The sequence below is a fragment of the Pleurodeles waltl genome, chromosome 6 (genome assembly GCF_031143425.1).
Source record: "Pleurodeles waltl isolate 20211129_DDA chromosome 6, aPleWal1.hap1.20221129, whole genome shotgun sequence".
NCBI lineage: Eukaryota > Metazoa > Chordata > Amphibia > Caudata > Salamandridae > Pleurodeles > Pleurodeles waltl.
In genome coordinates this window covers 454,343,691-454,360,843 of record NC_090445.1, presented here as the reverse complement: position 1 = coordinate 454,360,843, position 17,153 = coordinate 454,343,691, and the positions used below count along the sequence as shown (strand labels likewise).

The 17,153-nt window shown below is 44.3% G+C and overlaps 1 protein-coding gene across 3 annotated transcripts in view; it reads right to left on the bottom strand.

Annotated features, from left to right (window-relative positions):
* Window positions 1-15,970, bottom strand: part of DYRK3 (dual specificity tyrosine phosphorylation regulated kinase 3) — a 53,420-nt gene extending 37,450 nt beyond the window's left edge. The window contains exon 1 of one of the 3 annotated variants that reach the window (XM_069238590.1): window positions 15,857-15,970. Coding sequence is in view for 1 of the 3 variants with exons in the window: in XM_069238589.1 (XP_069094690.1) it covers window positions 14,217-14,259 (43 nt within the window). In the remaining 2 variants the exon portion in view is untranslated. The other 2 variants (XM_069238591.1, XM_069238589.1) reach the window with 2 other exon arrangements.
* Between the last annotated feature and the right edge of the window lie 1,183 nt (window positions 15,971-17,153).

The following is a 17,153-nucleotide window of genomic DNA, read 5'->3' as shown; positions in this document are numbered from 1 at the left end:
CTAGCTCTGACCTTAATAGAATGTGGGGGGCAAGCTGATTCAGGGCATCACATGCACCGAGACCTCATAGCAGGGACTGTTGGCACCTTCTGCAAGCACAGCCGATGATGATAATAATAATAATTATTATTATTGCTATTATGCCATAGATTAGTTATAGAGCGCAACAGTCACCTCCAAGGCATCCTGGCACTTCCTTCTTGGAGTAAGGCTACAGAATTATGGGGTGGGAGGACCTTAACCATAAGTGCAGGGGAATAACCATGTTTTCATGTCTTTCGTGTGAGGAAGCTGATTAGTGGTGTTTCTCAGTGCCGAAGATAATTTATTCCAGAGCTGTGTTGCTTTCACCGAGAAAGCTTACCATCCTGGTCTTACCTTCTGGAAGAGCGTAAGTCCCTTGACAGGACTAAGGGGGTTATTACAAATTTTGAGGAGGTGTTAATCCGTCCCAAAAGTGACGGTAAAGTGATGGATATACCACCACCCGTATTACGAGTTCCATAGGATATAATGGACTCGTAATACGGCTGGTGGTATATCCGTCACTTTACTGTCACTTTTGGGACGGATTAACACCTCCTCCAAAGTTGTAATAACCCCCATAGTGTCTGAATTTTCTTTGCAAGAATTTCGGTCCTTTCCCCTGAACGATTTTGAACACTAAGCACAGAGACTTGAAAATGATCCTTTCCTTCATGGAAGCCAGTGCAGCTCTCCCATCCCTGCGGAAAAGGATGACGTTCTTGGTCTGTTCATTGCTAACTTTGCTGCTGCAGCTTGTACTCTGAACAGTATTTTTATTAGGTGACCTGGGATTCCTAGCAGCAGCATATTACAACAGTCAAGCCTACTTAAAATTGTTGTTTGCATTATCAGCTTTCTAGCTGGTGTTGTTAAAATAGGTAGAGGTTTCTTAGATTGCGTAGCAGTGAAAGCATGTAGCTGCTGTCTTGTTCACATGACTCTCCGTTGAAAGCGTGTTATCAACAGTTACCCAAAGATTACAAACAGTCATTGTAGTTTTTAAATCCTCAAACTTTGCCAGGGGCCAAAAAAATTATCTGGGAGTTCCCTTGGGATTTTAGTGACAGAGCACCATAACATTTCCGTCTTATCTCCATTACATTTTAAGTAGTTGTTGCTCAGCCATTTTTCAATATCATTCAGTGAGCTGTGGAAGGGGCCCAGTACTTCTGCTTCATTATGTTCTAAAGACAGAATTAATTGTGCATAATTGACAAGATTAATACGATGAGATCTGATCAACGTTATTAGAATGGGCATATAAATATTGAAGAGGACCGGACTTCGTGCCAACCCCTGTGGGGAACTCAGCGCTCAACTGTATGAAAATCAGAGCGATATGGGGGGTAAAGAGATAAGAGTCAAGCTATCTTACAGATATGATCTAGTCCATTTCAGTACTATACACTCCAGTCCACTCTTTTCTAACCTTGACAGTAGAACATTGTGATTAACCGTGTCAAAAGCAGCTGACAGGTCAAGTAATATCAATACCAGTGTTTGACCTTTCAATACCAGTGTTTGACCTTTGTCCACGGTCTTCCGGAGATCATCTATTGCCAGTACCAGTGTGACTGCTGTAGGCTGTGGTGCTGTTTAACACATTTTTTAACAAATCTGGTTCTGGTTTTATTAAACATAGTCTTTTGAGTAGACAGCTGCCTAGGAAGCCTTGCATCAGATTGGGCACACTTATTTGACACTTGAAAGGACATTTTCTGCCTCTATATTGAGAAAGTATTTGAAAGGGGCTGGATGTACTTAATATTGAAGGCAGGAGCTAGTTCAGGTGGCGAAGGGGAGACTTCTATAACACAAGGTGTCATCCGTGGGGCTTGGCAGGGCTACAGGGAGATCCTAAAGCAATTTGCTCCAACAAGGGCCTCCAGACAACGGATCCTGGAGGCAATAAGGGGATTCCTCTACTCATAGCAAGGGGCATGACAATGATCTTTAACTCCTCAAGGGACAGTTGTAATCCTGAAAAATTGAGGGGACTGGTCTTCATTTCGCCCTCACTTTTCAGGAGTTTGATGCTAGAAAGGGTTGAGCCCCTTCTTACTGTCAGAGCTGAAAAGAAAATTCAGAGGTAAGTCTCCACTAATTCATTACACTCACTGATAAATATACAAAGACAAATAATTCACAAACAATACACTGATTGAACGCCTGGCACAGGAAAGTGCGCTGCTCGATAACAAAAATTCATATGCTATTGGGGACATGCCTGGCATAGGGCTGGATAACAACCATATGGTGGAAACCCATCAGGCCCAGACTTCCTATGGTCCTACGGACAAAATACCTCATTCAGACTGACAGCAGTCAGCCATGAAGATAATAACCTCACCCTCTGCCAAGTCTTTCTGTCCAGAGTAAAATGAAATGTTAGGTCTAAGGCAACGACCCTAATAGAATAGGGAAACATATTCCAGACAAGAAGGCTATCAATAATACAAGGACGAGCAATCACTCAAATATCCAAATGCAAAACAATTACTGACAGACCCAGTCTTTAATTAACTCCAACATTGTGAATTTAGCTTCCCAGTCTAGCACACTTGTCTTATATGGCGAGTAAAGGAGCACAGCACCACCTTCCATCCACAAGAGATCCATCCCGAGTGAACTTGCATTAGGTAGACAGCTGACCGCCGGAAAGAGAAACTCAGGACCTGAACACACAACGAAAACCACTGCACAGTCAACCTACCAAAAGCTACACATTCACAGAAGATAGGTTGGAAGGCCACACAATTCACTCTTCCCCCGCAATTTACAGAACACCTCCTTACAGACAACTCTTATCCTTCAAACATCTACCCGCACCAATGCCTCTCCTATGAAGAATACACGCCGAATTATTCAGCATTCCGTAGGTATGTGTCTCTGTAAAGTGACATAGAGGCTAAGTAAGTAAACTCTACACTTAGAATAACTACTAACATAAGAGGGAGATCATTCATAGAGGAAGGCAGATTGTAGCGGAGTTAGCATGTGTTTGTGTCCGATGTGTAGCATATGCTGTTCCTGCCTTGGCCAGTGCTAGTTCCAAGTCAGTCCCTCAGCTGGTGACGAGATGGATTTCGAATCGATGTAGCAGAATATTGTGTCAAACGTACCCACCTCTTCTTAGCTCTCAAGCGTAAAAAGAGGTCGAGGAGCAAAGGAGCCACTGAGGAACCCCAAGTAATCGTTCAGGTCCAACGGTAAGTTCCCCAACAGCCTCAGTTATAGCCACTGTCAACATAATGACAGAAAATAGATTATACCAGGGCAGCAGCAGCACACCAAAAAAGAAAACATGATCCAGTTGTGATCAACAGCTAACACCACTAATCGAGAAGTTTGCATACCGAGTTAGACTCGAAGGAAGGTTGAAGCCAAGCTGTGAATACCCGAGGCATGGGCAGGTACACTGCACAGCTGACAAAGGACAGAACATCTCATGCTAATCCAACCTGCATGTCAGTTCAGATTCTATGGCAAACACGTAAGAGTTTCTCCTGTGTTTCTTAGGAGTGCAATAAAGTCAAACTGCACAGCAATACTTTTGTACAGCCAGTTCTCTCCTGACACTACGGTGTCCAAGATTGGAGACAAAGGCATCTGGCGACTAGGCTTTAAATGATCTGGTTAACGTGTACACCACCGGTATGCCTACCAAGCAAGCTTCAGTAGTTAGGGTGGTTAAATATGACCAAAGATTATTGGGTGGGCCCATGTCACTTTTAAGACCAATTCTTACCTTTTTGGCGAAGGACTATAATGAAACCATATACGTGAAAACACCCTGTGCACAGTGCCTTCCCAAGGCTCGATTTAAAAGTGACAAACTAGTGAAGAATAAAGTGAAATGACTGGAAATCAGTTTTCCGCACCAAAACTACACTACTGCCTATCAATACACAGTCTGCGCTCATTATTTGCATCAATTCACAGTTGACAAATGCCTTTTATGTTTCGAAGGCTCGTTGTATTATGTATCTGCAGCCTCATCATGTGTCTGATGATAATCAGAGGTGTTTGTCTAAACATGATACTAAACAAGACTGAAACCATGTCAATTTTTGAGAATATCCACACAAGATAGACTTTAATGCTTTATGGATTTTATAACTTTCACATAAGAAAATCTATGAAGTAAAATTACATAGTCAGTAGTTATCCTGAGCACCTGCCACTGGTCAGGCCCTCTTGGACCCATACTAGGCATCCCTGGCACAGAAGGAATGCATAGCACAGAGAAGGACTTTAACGAGTTTCATGACATACTAAAGAGATAACAAAAATCTAGAAATTAAATATATTGATTTATTTAAAGGAAATTCAAAAGTGATTGCACACTGAAAAACCACCAATGTTTACCAGAGTCCAAAAAAAGGGGAAAGGGACAAGCACTCTGGAATTAACAGTAACCACAACTGCAAAGCGGTGACTCATAGAAACAGTTAGCTAGACAGTATTGCACTTGCACCAAAGTCTAGAATACCCTACATGTCCTATTATAGATAACCATGCCAGCCTTCTAGAGCAGCACTTTGTCGAACTGCCAGCTGCTGACAAAGACTCAAGGCTCGGAATCCAGGAAAAAAATAATAAAAAAAAAAAAAAAAAAAAAAACCACACAATAGCAACTGGAAAGCCATAAAGGCCTCATCAAAAATTCTTGAGACAATTTCTTTCTACTTCTATAATAGAGTTGTGCATGAAAAGAGTACCTTTAGCTAGTGCTTGTTTTGTTAGTTTTTAGGTCAAGCGCGCAAGCGCTCTGACCCGTTGTTAGTATTGTGTGTTTTCCCCTCTGCTTGTGTTAAGTGCGTTTCCTGGAGCATTGCAATCTGAATCCCCCTCTTCTGTAAGTATGAGAAAACCTTATACATCTTGACCATCATATGCATGCCCCGGATATTCCACAAGAGGCATTTATATGAATCTAATGTAGCCATACCATTGAGTCCTCCATTATTGTTCTTATGCCCCACACTGTACCACAATCAATGATTGAAATCTCCACCCTCCCGCATCGCCCCTCCAGCTCTACTGCTACCTCTCTCTGTGACTCACATGACCCAATAAACTTAACCCAACAATTAACTTCCCAACTCCCCATCCCCAGGACAAAAGTTTGAACGTCTATCATCCAAACCCAGGGATAACTTCAGCTAGTCTATCAAAACTGGGGGCGGTCCCCTAGTTCTTGGAGAGGAGTATGCCATATTGCCTATCCCCACCCCCAGACTACTAAGCTTGCAGGAGTTTGTGGGCCCAGTCCCCCTCTGACAGATTTAGCCCTTTCCAGCTGCGTTGTTCATTGCTGCAGGGGTGCAGGTCATTGCTGTACGACTCTTGGTGGCCTTTCCATGGCCATGCCAGATCCTCCATATAAGTCCAAAGTTGTGTGGATAAGATGATACAGTCCGACGTCCCCGGGGTCACCTCCGGGCCCGACCCATCTGATGCGTGCGACGCCTCTGAGTCCTGATCTGATCCTGACTTTTCCAGCTCCTCATCCGCCCTTATGTGAGCCGAGGTCTGAGCCACTTAGGGATGCCACTGCTTCTATTGCTTTCTGATGTACTTTTTGCATCTCCTTATTAGAGGGACTCCCCAATTTACGATTCCTGGTATGCCTGTTTCCCTGTGGACATTGAGTTTGACCAGATGATCTTTCTTTTGTGTTGCCTGTGTGTCAATCCACTGCCACACTTCTTCAGCTGTGGTAAAGAACTGTGTGCCCTCTTTAGCTACCACTCTAAGTTTTGCAGGGAACAGCATCCCATATCGAAACCCCAATTGGCGTAGTTTTTGTTTTGCATCTCGAAAAGTGGCTCTCTGTTTCTGTACTTCCCAGGAGAAGTCGGGAAGATACGAATCGTATGATTGTCTAACGTGTGGTCTCCATCTTTCCTGCTTTGGTTCAGCAAATAGTCCCTGTCTCTGTAATGCAGCAGTCGAGCTACAAACGGTCTTGAGGGGAGCCCCCAGTGGATGGGGGTGCGCCGGGATCCTATGTGCCTTGTCAATTGCAAAGAAGGGAGAGAGTCCATCCTCTGCCACTTCCTCTTTAAGCCAGCACTCAAGAAACTCCTCCAAATTATTATTTTCGATGTGTTCCGTAGACCAATCACCCGGATATTATTTTGCCAGGATCTGTTTTCCGTGTCCTTTGCCTGCAGATCCAGGTCATGGATTCGCTTCTCCATCCACTGCGTGATCTTAGTTGTGTCCCTAACCTCTGGCAGGAGTTCTTTAACTTGTTTTTCTGTGGTGGATACCTTTTCGGCCAGGCAGCGGTGGTAGTCTCTGAGTACTGTAAAATCTGTAGCCAGGGTATCAATTTTCCCCTCCAGGGCTTCACAGGATGCTGTCATGGCCTGCAGTATGTCCTGAAGTGTGGGGTCTCCAGACTTTTCCACAGGAAGGGTGTTCTTGGTACCCTGTGTACCTGCCATAGCATCCGCAGCAACAACGTCTTTCTGTTCTGTATCCTTCTAATGACCAATCTTTCCCATCTTCTGGAACTCCACCACTATTTCTCCCTGGTATTAGAGGGTGGGTGCAGCAGTCCCCCTCTTCTTTATGGACTCTCCTTGCTCCTAAACTCTCCTGTCCGCAGAGGGTGCCTGGTTATTTCGCCTTTTATCGAGTGCTCTGTAGATTCAGCCTCATGGATGTACTGGAGAGCTTTTCCCGGTCTTTCACCCGTCGTGCCCTTCCCAATTCTGCGCCACTACAGGCCCGTGTCACTGCCGGGGGTTCCTTGCGCTTGAGGTTTCGAAGGTGCGGTCTGTATTTGTAATCTACCCCTTTTTTATTTTATGGTGCCTCCCGTGCTGTCTTCCCTTTTCAACAAATCGCCCTCTTGTTCTGATATAGCAGTGAAATTTGGGATATCTTCTCCATCCATGCAAGTCTCCTTTTCTTGAGTCTTACCAGGTCAAAGCTCCAGCAGTTCACTCACTAGGGTTCTGGTCACTCTCTTAGGGCCCCCGTAGCACTCACAGTTCTGGGCCGGCTGGGTAAGTCTCCTATTGCTGCTACATATCTGCTGTGCGTCTGTTGCCCGTTCGGCGGTGCTTTCAGGGCGGCCCGCTTCGTCGCGCCCTGATCTGGGGACAGGGAGCCTCTCACTTTTTTCCCCCTATATTGTAGGGTTATTTTTTTGGGTTTTTTCCCGCTGCCTCTGAAGTTCTCTGTTGAACCAGGGCCTCCCGTCCCAGGAGGGCTGATCGCTTCCCTCCAGGGAGTCCTCCGGACCCAGGCCTCACTCCTCGCCGCCCACTGGCTCACCTGGATCGTCGCGCGCCACTGGGCCCCTGTCTCCATTCGCTCCGGGCCAGCGTCACCTCCCGACTCACCCCTTGTGCTATTTTCGGCAGTTTACGGGGTGGTAGGCGGTCTTAGACCGCATCCTCCTTGGCTGGGGCTGCCGGTTGTCCCTTCGTCGCGGCCGCCATCTTGTGTTTCTCGCGGCTCCCGGCCGCCCGGCAGTCCAGTCCCGATCCCAGGGCTCTGGATGCACCGATCGCTCCGCAACTGGCACTGGGCCCCCCTGAAAATCAGGATGTGCCGGGGTGGGGGATGTTAGGCGGGAGCCTCACGGAGAGACTTCTTCTGCCATCGGCGCCTGACCATGCCCCCTCTTATTTGCTCTGGTTGTGCAGCATTCAATGAAAAGGGATTCTCGCCAATCTCTCCTCCCCACCCATATTAATCCGAAAGGTTTTTTATGAAAAAGGTTTAAAATCACAATTTTCATATAGTGATATGGCTGCAAGATAAATAACAGTTTGACCAAAAATAAATACAAAAATAATTCCTTGGTCTTATTTATCTAGCTCCTCGGATATGCAGTCCAAAATAAAACATCCTGCTTTTAGCCAGCACATAAAGTAATAAGCAAGAAACTCCTTTATTTTTTAGGCTGCAATGTGAAAAGTGTACAATAACTTCTAGATACCTGGCAGTCGGATAAAATGTTATACAAGCAGTGACCAAGCAAATAGGTCTCGCCTAGGGAAGAGCTATTGGCTTTGACAATGTTTTGTAGCCATGCTGTACAGCAGCACGGATCCTTTCCTGTGTGGCTAAAACACATTTTAAAAAGTACTGTGATGTAGCCTGGGCTAATGTGCTTTATTTTTTAAATAAAAAAGTGCACTAGCGCTGGATGCACAACAGCTTTTTTTAAAGCCATGCTGCACATCAACCACACTGCTAAACAGCATGGCTACAAATCTTTTGACAAAATCGTCAATGCCCATGGTGTACAACATAAATAAAAGACAATGACAGAGCCAGTACTCTCAAAAGGTGAGACCTATTGGCTTTGCCAATGCTTGTTAGGTCTCAGCACAACACCCCTGTGATTCTGAGCAAATCAGTTAGTGCCCCCCCACGTGTGGCAAGAAATCCTATCACACAAAGAAAGCAATTGTAGCCATGGCTTAGTGAAAATACATTTGGAAGCAGATAACAGCTGTTGTCACCATAAAAGCAGATAACGTTTTAACAATAAACATCCATCTCAAAAGAGAAATTAGCTTTTTTGAAACAGTTACAAATGATAAGAGGTTCAACGATATCGACATGGAAGAAAAGCTAAAAGTAGTGCCCCGGTGTCCGCACAATCAGTGGAAGGACAGCAATCAAACTAAAGCAATCAGTAGTTGGTCAATGCTCCAGCGGAAAGAAGAGGAAGTGGAGCCAGCACACACTGGCCAACTAGAAGGCAGCACATAAGAGTGACAAGGAAGTCAACGAATGTTAAGCAATGGGCAGGCTGCAAGCCTCTTTTTGTATAAAATCTCTCTTGCAAGAGGGCATGCAGCACATGCGCTGTCGCAGACGAAACCTAAAAACGGCTGCAATGTATACAGCACCCAACTACGTTGTGAAGAAAATATGCTACGTTTATATAAGACAGAAAAGGTGAAAGAATCTGTTCTGTAGCTGGTAAGCAGAGTGTGTACTTTGTACTCCTGTCTCTTTAACCAAGACACCTTTCACACTGCGCCGCCATCTTGTTTGCTGCTTAAGAGGAGCGCTGGCAGCAAGGCCTATGTCCATGTAGGGACCTTTATTTTCCCTGCTGACACTGCTACTTCTTCAGGAAGATATGCTGGAAGCATCTGCAGCGCTCTACCAGCACGGTGTGTGCTATGGTGAACTATCCAAATTCTTTGCTGTGTACGTGGTGAACAGAAACACACTGAAAATCCTCTATCCAGTATCTGGCGTTGGACAAATTTATTTTAAGTTAAAATAAAAAGCATGGACATAGCTCTGAAGAGCACTGTTCAGATGAGTTAGTGGGAGTGATTTCGGATAAATAAAAAAGCATGTTTGTTGCATATGAAATGGTGGTGTAAGAAATAAAATCTGTTCGGTAACTGTCATCCTAATAACTAGCAAGGAATGTTTTCCATGCATCAAGCAGATAAATGACGATGGGTAACCAGTATAACATATCAAGACAAATCAATATAAAAGTGCTTATCTGTTATATATCTACTACATATATGCTTTTGAAAATGTTTCTGGCTTTTCTTCCTTGGGAAGCACAGAGAGCGTTTGTTCAAGCTTTGATCGGATCTTGATTGGACTATTCAAATGTGCTTTATTTGAGTCTGTCAGGCAATCTAGTTCGGTGCATGCAAGTCCTGCAGAATGCGGCAGGCCGTCATATTTAAGATCACTATGAGGATATCTACGTCCTTGTATTTCAAGCAGCTTCATTGGCCACACGTTAGTAAGAAAATTGAAATTAAAGCTTTAGTGTTGTTAGCTCACCGTGCCTTTCATGGAAGCAGACCACAATATGTCAGAGTTAGGATACGGCTATACTGTCCATTCCAGGTCTTGTGCTTTAGCGATGCACGGTTGATGGTGATAACTCATATTAAATGAGTGAGATAAGGAGGGTCTTCCTTTTCGTAGTGTGCTGCTTCGATTTGGACAAATCTGCCATTTCTGTTTAGTAATATATCTAATGAGAAATGCTTCTGTGAATTGTTAAAAACCTACTTGTTTGGCTTGTCACCAGGCCTGGTCGGAGTTCCGCATAAGTGACCCAAAAACCAAACCGCCCTATGCGGAGGGCGTTAGGTTGTGCCGTTCGCGCTAATTTTTAGCACAGGGAGTTTGTCCCGCACTGAAAAATCATTGCAAACGACACCATGTGCAGCGCAAGAGGGCGCTGCCTCTTTCCTGCCACTCCAGTAGATGTTTTTACTAGAGTGGCAGCTTCCTCAATGCAAATGGAAGGTTTCTCAAAGCGAGCGGTAGTGACCATCTGCGACCGCCCACTTTGAGAAATCTTGCTGCGATGTGATCTGGTGTAAAATTTTCCTTGCTCGCCAATTTAACGCTGGTGAGCGCGAACAAGGAAGTGGGAAAAGCGCTGAGAGCGGCGTTCACTGCCCATCCCTACTTGTAACGATAGTGTACCTGATCTGTATCTGCCTATAGCGCCGGGACACTAAGTAGCCGTGCGCTCTGTAATCCCGCACATTCATTCATTTATAGTATGCAATCTACAGATCTCATAAAGGCAGAAGGCCAAGTGTGCTTTACCAGGGTTTTCAACTCCTCATAACAGCACATTTGTAAGTAGTGACTGTTCAATTCACTGAGTTTTCCTGCCTGCAATGCTAGTGAATAAAATCTGCTAGGTGACTATCAACCAGACAAATAGAGAAAGACTTCTGCTACTTAACAAGCAGATGGATAATCAGGCCATCTGCCAATCGGATAAATACAGATTAATACCTCTGTCAACTTATCTGCCATCCGAGTCAAAAATGCAATACTCGGAAGGTGCAGGAAAAGATGACGTGGTGCCAAATAAATTACTAATACAACCATAGACTGAATGGGTATCGTCTAATTGAAAAATAAAAATAACCGGATTTAATCTAGACACACCAGATGACATCTTGGCCTTCGCTCCCTCCCTCTAGGACTGCAAACACGGCGACAGTAACACCCTAGGACATGTGGGAGCGAGTACATTTCTACAATGGCAGAATTTAGGCAACACGATCACCATCAAACGTGGACGCTTGAGCAGCTGGATTACAGTTTATGGTGTCCAGGTTTCAAAATTTATGGAAAAAAACACATACAGCTGGGAGGAATGAAGGCCGCTATGCCAAGAACGCTCGTTTCCCATCTGTCTTCAGACAGCGAGGAGGCCCTAATCTGGGCCTGTGAACCCCAAGCCCCTCCCCGCAGCATTACGTTCTGCCTTGTCTAAAATAAACCAAAAGTGAAAGCCAATTTATATGCCCTGCCCTTCGATTTCATCCACCCTTTTCCTCGTTTGCTGGATCTGAATACCTATGGTTTAAGGTTTCTAGTTCTGCAAGTCCTAAAGAAGGTTGACAAATGGCCAACTGAATACCTTAGCGCATTAAGTTCATTTGTTTTACAAATGGCATTCCGCACGCTTCTAGACATGAAAAGAAAAAGACTTCCTCAGAAGAGTACAAAGGTATTTTGAAACATGACGGTTTTATTTGGTGAATAGCGATGATCTCTGCTAGCAAGTCCCTGGGCAAGGAATTCCAGGGTCTAGATGCCTGAACAGAAATTGCCACGCTACCCCTACAGTCCTTCTCTAATTTAGGACTATTCAGAAGGTACATCGAGGGTTATGTAGTGCCTGCGTGTTACGGGCTGCACAAAATCTGATCATGTCACAAGTGGCTCCCTATATCTATAGGAGATGTCTGGTGCATAGTCGCTGAAGACCATTTTCAAAGCATTAAAAAACTCAACTTGCCCCACTATTTAATGACTAAACTCCAAATCCATTGTGAACACACACAAAAAACTAAGAAGCACTAACAATCTGCACCTTTAAATTGTTCAGTGAATCAAGGTACCAGTCTATATTTTTTCTTCTTAGGACTTACACTAATTGTGTGTGGAAAAGCATAGGCATAGCTGCAACTTTAATCTTGTTCAAAAATTGACCACTACCATTTAATAACGACCCGAAGTTCAGTTATGCATCTTAAACAATTACGGTAGTAGCCAACTGTGTCCTGCAAGCACCTCTGGGATGTTCTGCAGTCATTGTCAATATACGTTATAGGCACCCCCTCTTCAAATCCTACACCTCTAGTGGACCAGTCTCTCATAATCCTCTACTTCAGTGGCTCCAAACTTTTTAACATGACCCACTTTTTAGAACAACAAATGTTCACGACCCACCTACCTTTAATGGACATAAGGTCGTTTTTTGAATGTAACTAAAGCAATGTTTGGTGATGCAATGTTATGTACAAATAGCACATTTTGACTGAAATGGCCAATAACTGCACATAGATACCTCTATGTTGTTTTAATCAAGCACTGCAAATGTGTCAAGATAAACACAGAATTTAAATTAATATTGATTTATTGCTTGGGCATTCGTGACCCACCAATGTGCTCTCCTTAAATTAAATGCTTGTAAAGATAGACGTTACTTCTTTTCAACGTTTGCATCATATATGCTGACCTGGCCTATAAAATATATTATTCAAATTGGTTTGTCTGAGTCCTCCCACTTTGAATCCCTGGCTCCAAAAAAGACATCTGAATAGACAAGTAATCCTTGGGATTTCGAGATGACCCTGGACTAGAAGAGAGGCGCGAGTCCCTCAGCACCCTACTGATATTGATATCCTTTTGGGAGCATGTCAGCTCTATATAAAACTGAAACAGATATAAAATATAAATAAATGCCACTAGTTTGGCCTTGGCTGGCGTAAAAGTTTGCTTATTTACGTGTTGATTTTGTGTTTCAAGTGCCGTCGTGGTGCTTAACTGTCATGTCAGAATAGTAGAGAAAACATACAGATATGAACAACGTATAGCAAGAGCCACTGTAGAACACAACGGTACTATAAAAAACACATTTTAGTAAATGTGATATCACTGTACAGTGAGTGGCAAAATATTGCAGAGACCATCACTATCGTTGCTGTCCACCTAAAGGGGCCTGATTTGAACATCAATCATACTGGTGGTATTTCTAGGCCAGTCTCTAGTTGGAATACAAATCTCTCAAGCGTCTCCCTATTAATGCAAGAAAAAGCTCAATATAGCTTGTCTAACTCATGAAGCCACGTGTACTTCCAAATACCTAGCATGAATTCGCACCATTTCCGGAGGCAGACGCTCACTACACATCTTCAACTCCCTCCAACTGAAATCGCAGAAATTCAAGGTAAAAGGAGGACCTACGCATGCACTTTCTACGGTACAGTTCCGAGAATCTGGAACTCCTTCGCCTCAGATTTATACCATCCTATCTGTTATCACATTCAAGAAGAAAGCCAAACAAATCTTGTATAACAAATTGCTACCACTCTGAACCTTTGGCTCCAATGAAGGAACTCCAAAGGACAAGTGGCTATGGGATTCCCAGATGCCTCACAGACTAGAAAAGAGGTGCGAATCCCTCGGCACCCCGTTCCTCTCTGGCTACCTAAAGCAACAGGAGTTCACATATGGCCCTACCCAAATCCGAGATCACAGGACGAGGAACACAAGGATTCTAGAGCAAGCTCATCTGCATTTTCCCAAACATGTCAAAACACGGGGGTCGTTCAAACAAGAAGAAAGCGGTGTGTATCTACCTGGTGGACTGCCTTACAAATGTGGGCATCACTTCATGGTTTACAGCAGATACAAGTTTTTAGCCACGCAATTGCAGCACTTCTCCGAACCTCATGCCCAACAGCGAATGCTTCCAACCCCGACCGCCCTATAAAGCCAAACGTCCCTACGAAACACGGAGAGGGAATACTTAAACCACCCAGAAAACGATTCGGTGCCTCAACAGGGGTAAGACTATCTATACACATACTACAATACCACTTTTCAGAATAACCTCTGATCTTTGACATTAGAATTAGCAGCAGAATGGAAGGCAAGGGTGATTGTAGTTGTAAGCAGGTCCTTGGCCAACACGATACAGCCTTTACAATTATAAATAAACTGATGTAGCCTTCACAACTATTAGACCACAATAAAGATATCCCAAAGTGCCCACTGTTAAACTGATCCTCCTTTTATGTTGCTGTTCTGAATACCACTACAGAAAAGAAAAGCTTTATGATCCCCCGTCATAAAGCAACAGAAAATAATATCGGGAGTGCATTTAAAACATTTGTCAGTTTTGTAGTAGTTACCTGCTGTGATAGGACCATCAGGCTTTCTGGTCAATAACATCATGGCTGCCAAGGAGATGGGGGACGAAGAAACTGCAGGGGGCGATCACCACCCATCCCAGAGTCAATGGGACACCCAGTCCTTGAACTGATGACCTCACTCATACAGTGAAAGAAGGAGATGAGGGAGATCGTAGGTGTGCGGGAGAGTTCTCTGTGGTGCTCTTGTGCTGAATCCACGGTCATGGGCTTGGTCGCTGCCCCTTCAATAACCTGAATGTTCTATTAAGGTTCCTCCTCACTGGGGAATGAGCGACTCCAGCACCGGATCCTTCCCATCCCCCTTCGTTAAGCGTGGGCAGCTTCGTCCGACCCTAGTGCCTCGGTGGTTGGGGGAGGGGCTGCCTTCCGCTTTATTTTGCCATTTTCTCACTTGCTGCCGTTAGAGGAAGGTCTTGCTCTGGCCTAACCTGGTCCCTTCGACTATCTCTGCACGTAGGGATCGCTGTTCTCCCTTTAAGGGGGGTTTACGCCTGCTTCCTGTGTCAGGCTCCTGCTCTCGTCTACATCGGCCTCTACTACTCTGCTCAGCCCCAGAAATGAGAGCGTACGAGTTTGCCCCTCCCCACTGTGGGAAACGATGGACGCGGGGCGGGGCTCCTAGAAACGGAGGGGAGCGGCCTCCTGCGGCAACAAGACTGTAGGAGCTGGCGATGAGAACAAGGCTTACGTTTCTTTTCTAACATGCTGTGCTTCTGTGAGAAGAAAAATTGTGTTTTATGTGAAGGTTTGCTAAGAAGGGGAGCTGTCTTAACCGGTGAATGTTTAAAAGCTATCCGATAGCAAGTGTGTTGGGAAGGGTGACTATAAGGTGTGGTTTGTGTTTACGGTGGAAGATCCGTCGGAAGTGTGTAAGGAGAAAGCGGTGAGTTTCTGGTTTCTGAATAGAAAGGTGGGAAATATCTGCCTTTTAAATGAGATGTGTATTACAGATGGCAGGTTTCCTGTCGCTATTGACATGGGAGCCTGTGGCAAACGGGCGGCGTCTTTGCAACGGCACAGGCTCTATACAGAAACTAGTACAATAAGTATTAAATAATAAGTACATGGAACAGCGGAAGTGGAGTAGCAATATGATAATTGTATGGGGTCTATTGTGAGTGTGTCGGTGCTTTAGAAAGAGGAACATTATCCACAGCGACGTGTTTTAGCAGGTCAGTGAGAGGAACCAAACTATTACCGCGTATGAGAATGATGTTGACTGATGCACAAAGGCAGGTCAAAGGGTTTACAGCATAGCAAGGCTTATGCTGCGATTCTATCATTCATCACCACTTTAATTAAAAACAAGCCCTCATATTAATCGCGCAAGACGTCTTTGCTTTCCCCCTAATTAAACTGCCACAATTTCAACGTATTCACTTTAGCAAACATGATACATTATCTGAAGTATTAGTAAAAGTTGTCGGGTATGATTCCCAAGCTAAAGCTGTAGCTTACCTACCTCTCACTCCTTTCACTACAGTTGTCCCTAAGGGACATTATGCCTGCTTCCCGCAAGCCTCTATCGCAACACTGCAAGAGTCGTTCTCTGATTATATAAAAACTCTTTAACTGATGACAGAAAATAAAATAACTCGTGAGAATAACTAAGCTCCCACCGTCGCTTCCAGTATGGATACGGCGACGGGATCCTTCTTCCGGCCTGAAGCCTCCCGGGTTCCGCCTAGCCAGAAACCTGTGTGTTCAGCCTGTTGCCATTGACAACCATGCCGCATCGTCTGGCTTGCGTCCCACGACATGACGTTAAGGGGAACGTCATTAAGCTGAGACTCGAGAAATAGAAATGAGACTGCGGTTGTGTCATAATTTAACGGACATGCTCACCGTTTCAAGATGATCTCGACTGTCACAAAACAGAGTAAGGGCGTTAACTTCTTCCCTGCCAGGCCTTTTCCCCCTCGGTGCCAAGCCTTTTTTTTTTGGCTGTTTGGGTTATTTCGCACTTAGGCCCTCATAACTTTTTTGTCCACATAAGCTACCCACGCCAAATGTGCGTCCTTTCTTTTCCAACATCCTAGGGATTCTAGAGGTACCCAGACTTTGTGGGTTCCCCTGAAGGAGACAAAGAAATTAGCCAAAATACAGCAAAAATTTCTTGTTTTCAAAACAATGGGGAAAAAAAGGGCTGCAGAAGAAGGCTTGTGGTTTTTCCCTGGAAATGACATCAACAAAGGACAGTGCTAAAATCACCATCTCCCCAGCTTTCAGGAACAGGCAGGCTTGAATCAGAAAACCCAATTTTTCAACACTATTTTGGCATTTTACTGGGACATACCCCTTTCTTACTATTTGTTTGTGCTTTGAGCCTCTTTCCAGTTAGTGACAGAAATGGGTCTGAAACCAATGCTGGATCCCAGAAAGCTAAACATTTCTGAAAAGGAGACAACATTCTGGATTCAGCAAGGGGTAATTTGTGTAGATCCTACACAGGTTTCCCACAGAAAATAACAGCTGAAATAAAACAATATTGAAATTGAAGTGAAGAAATCAGCTTTTTTTGCCACGTTTTACCCTGTAACCTTTTCCTGCAATGTCAGATTTTTGAAAACAATATATCCTTACGTCTGCTGGACTCTTCTGGTTGCCGGGATATATAGGGCTTGTAGATTCTTCAAGAACCCTAGGTACCCAGAGCCAATTCACCTTGCAATGGTTTTTCATTCTATACCGGGTCTACAGCTATTCATTTGCTGAAATATAAAGAATGAAAAATAGGTATCCAGAAAACCATTGTATTTCCAAAATGGGCACAAGATAAGCTGTTCAGAAGCAGTGGTTATTTGCACATCTCTGAATTCCGGGGTTCCCATACTAGAATGTGAATTACAGGGCATTTCTTAAATAGACGTCTTTTTTACACACTGTCTTACATCTGGAAGGAAAAAAATTGGAGAA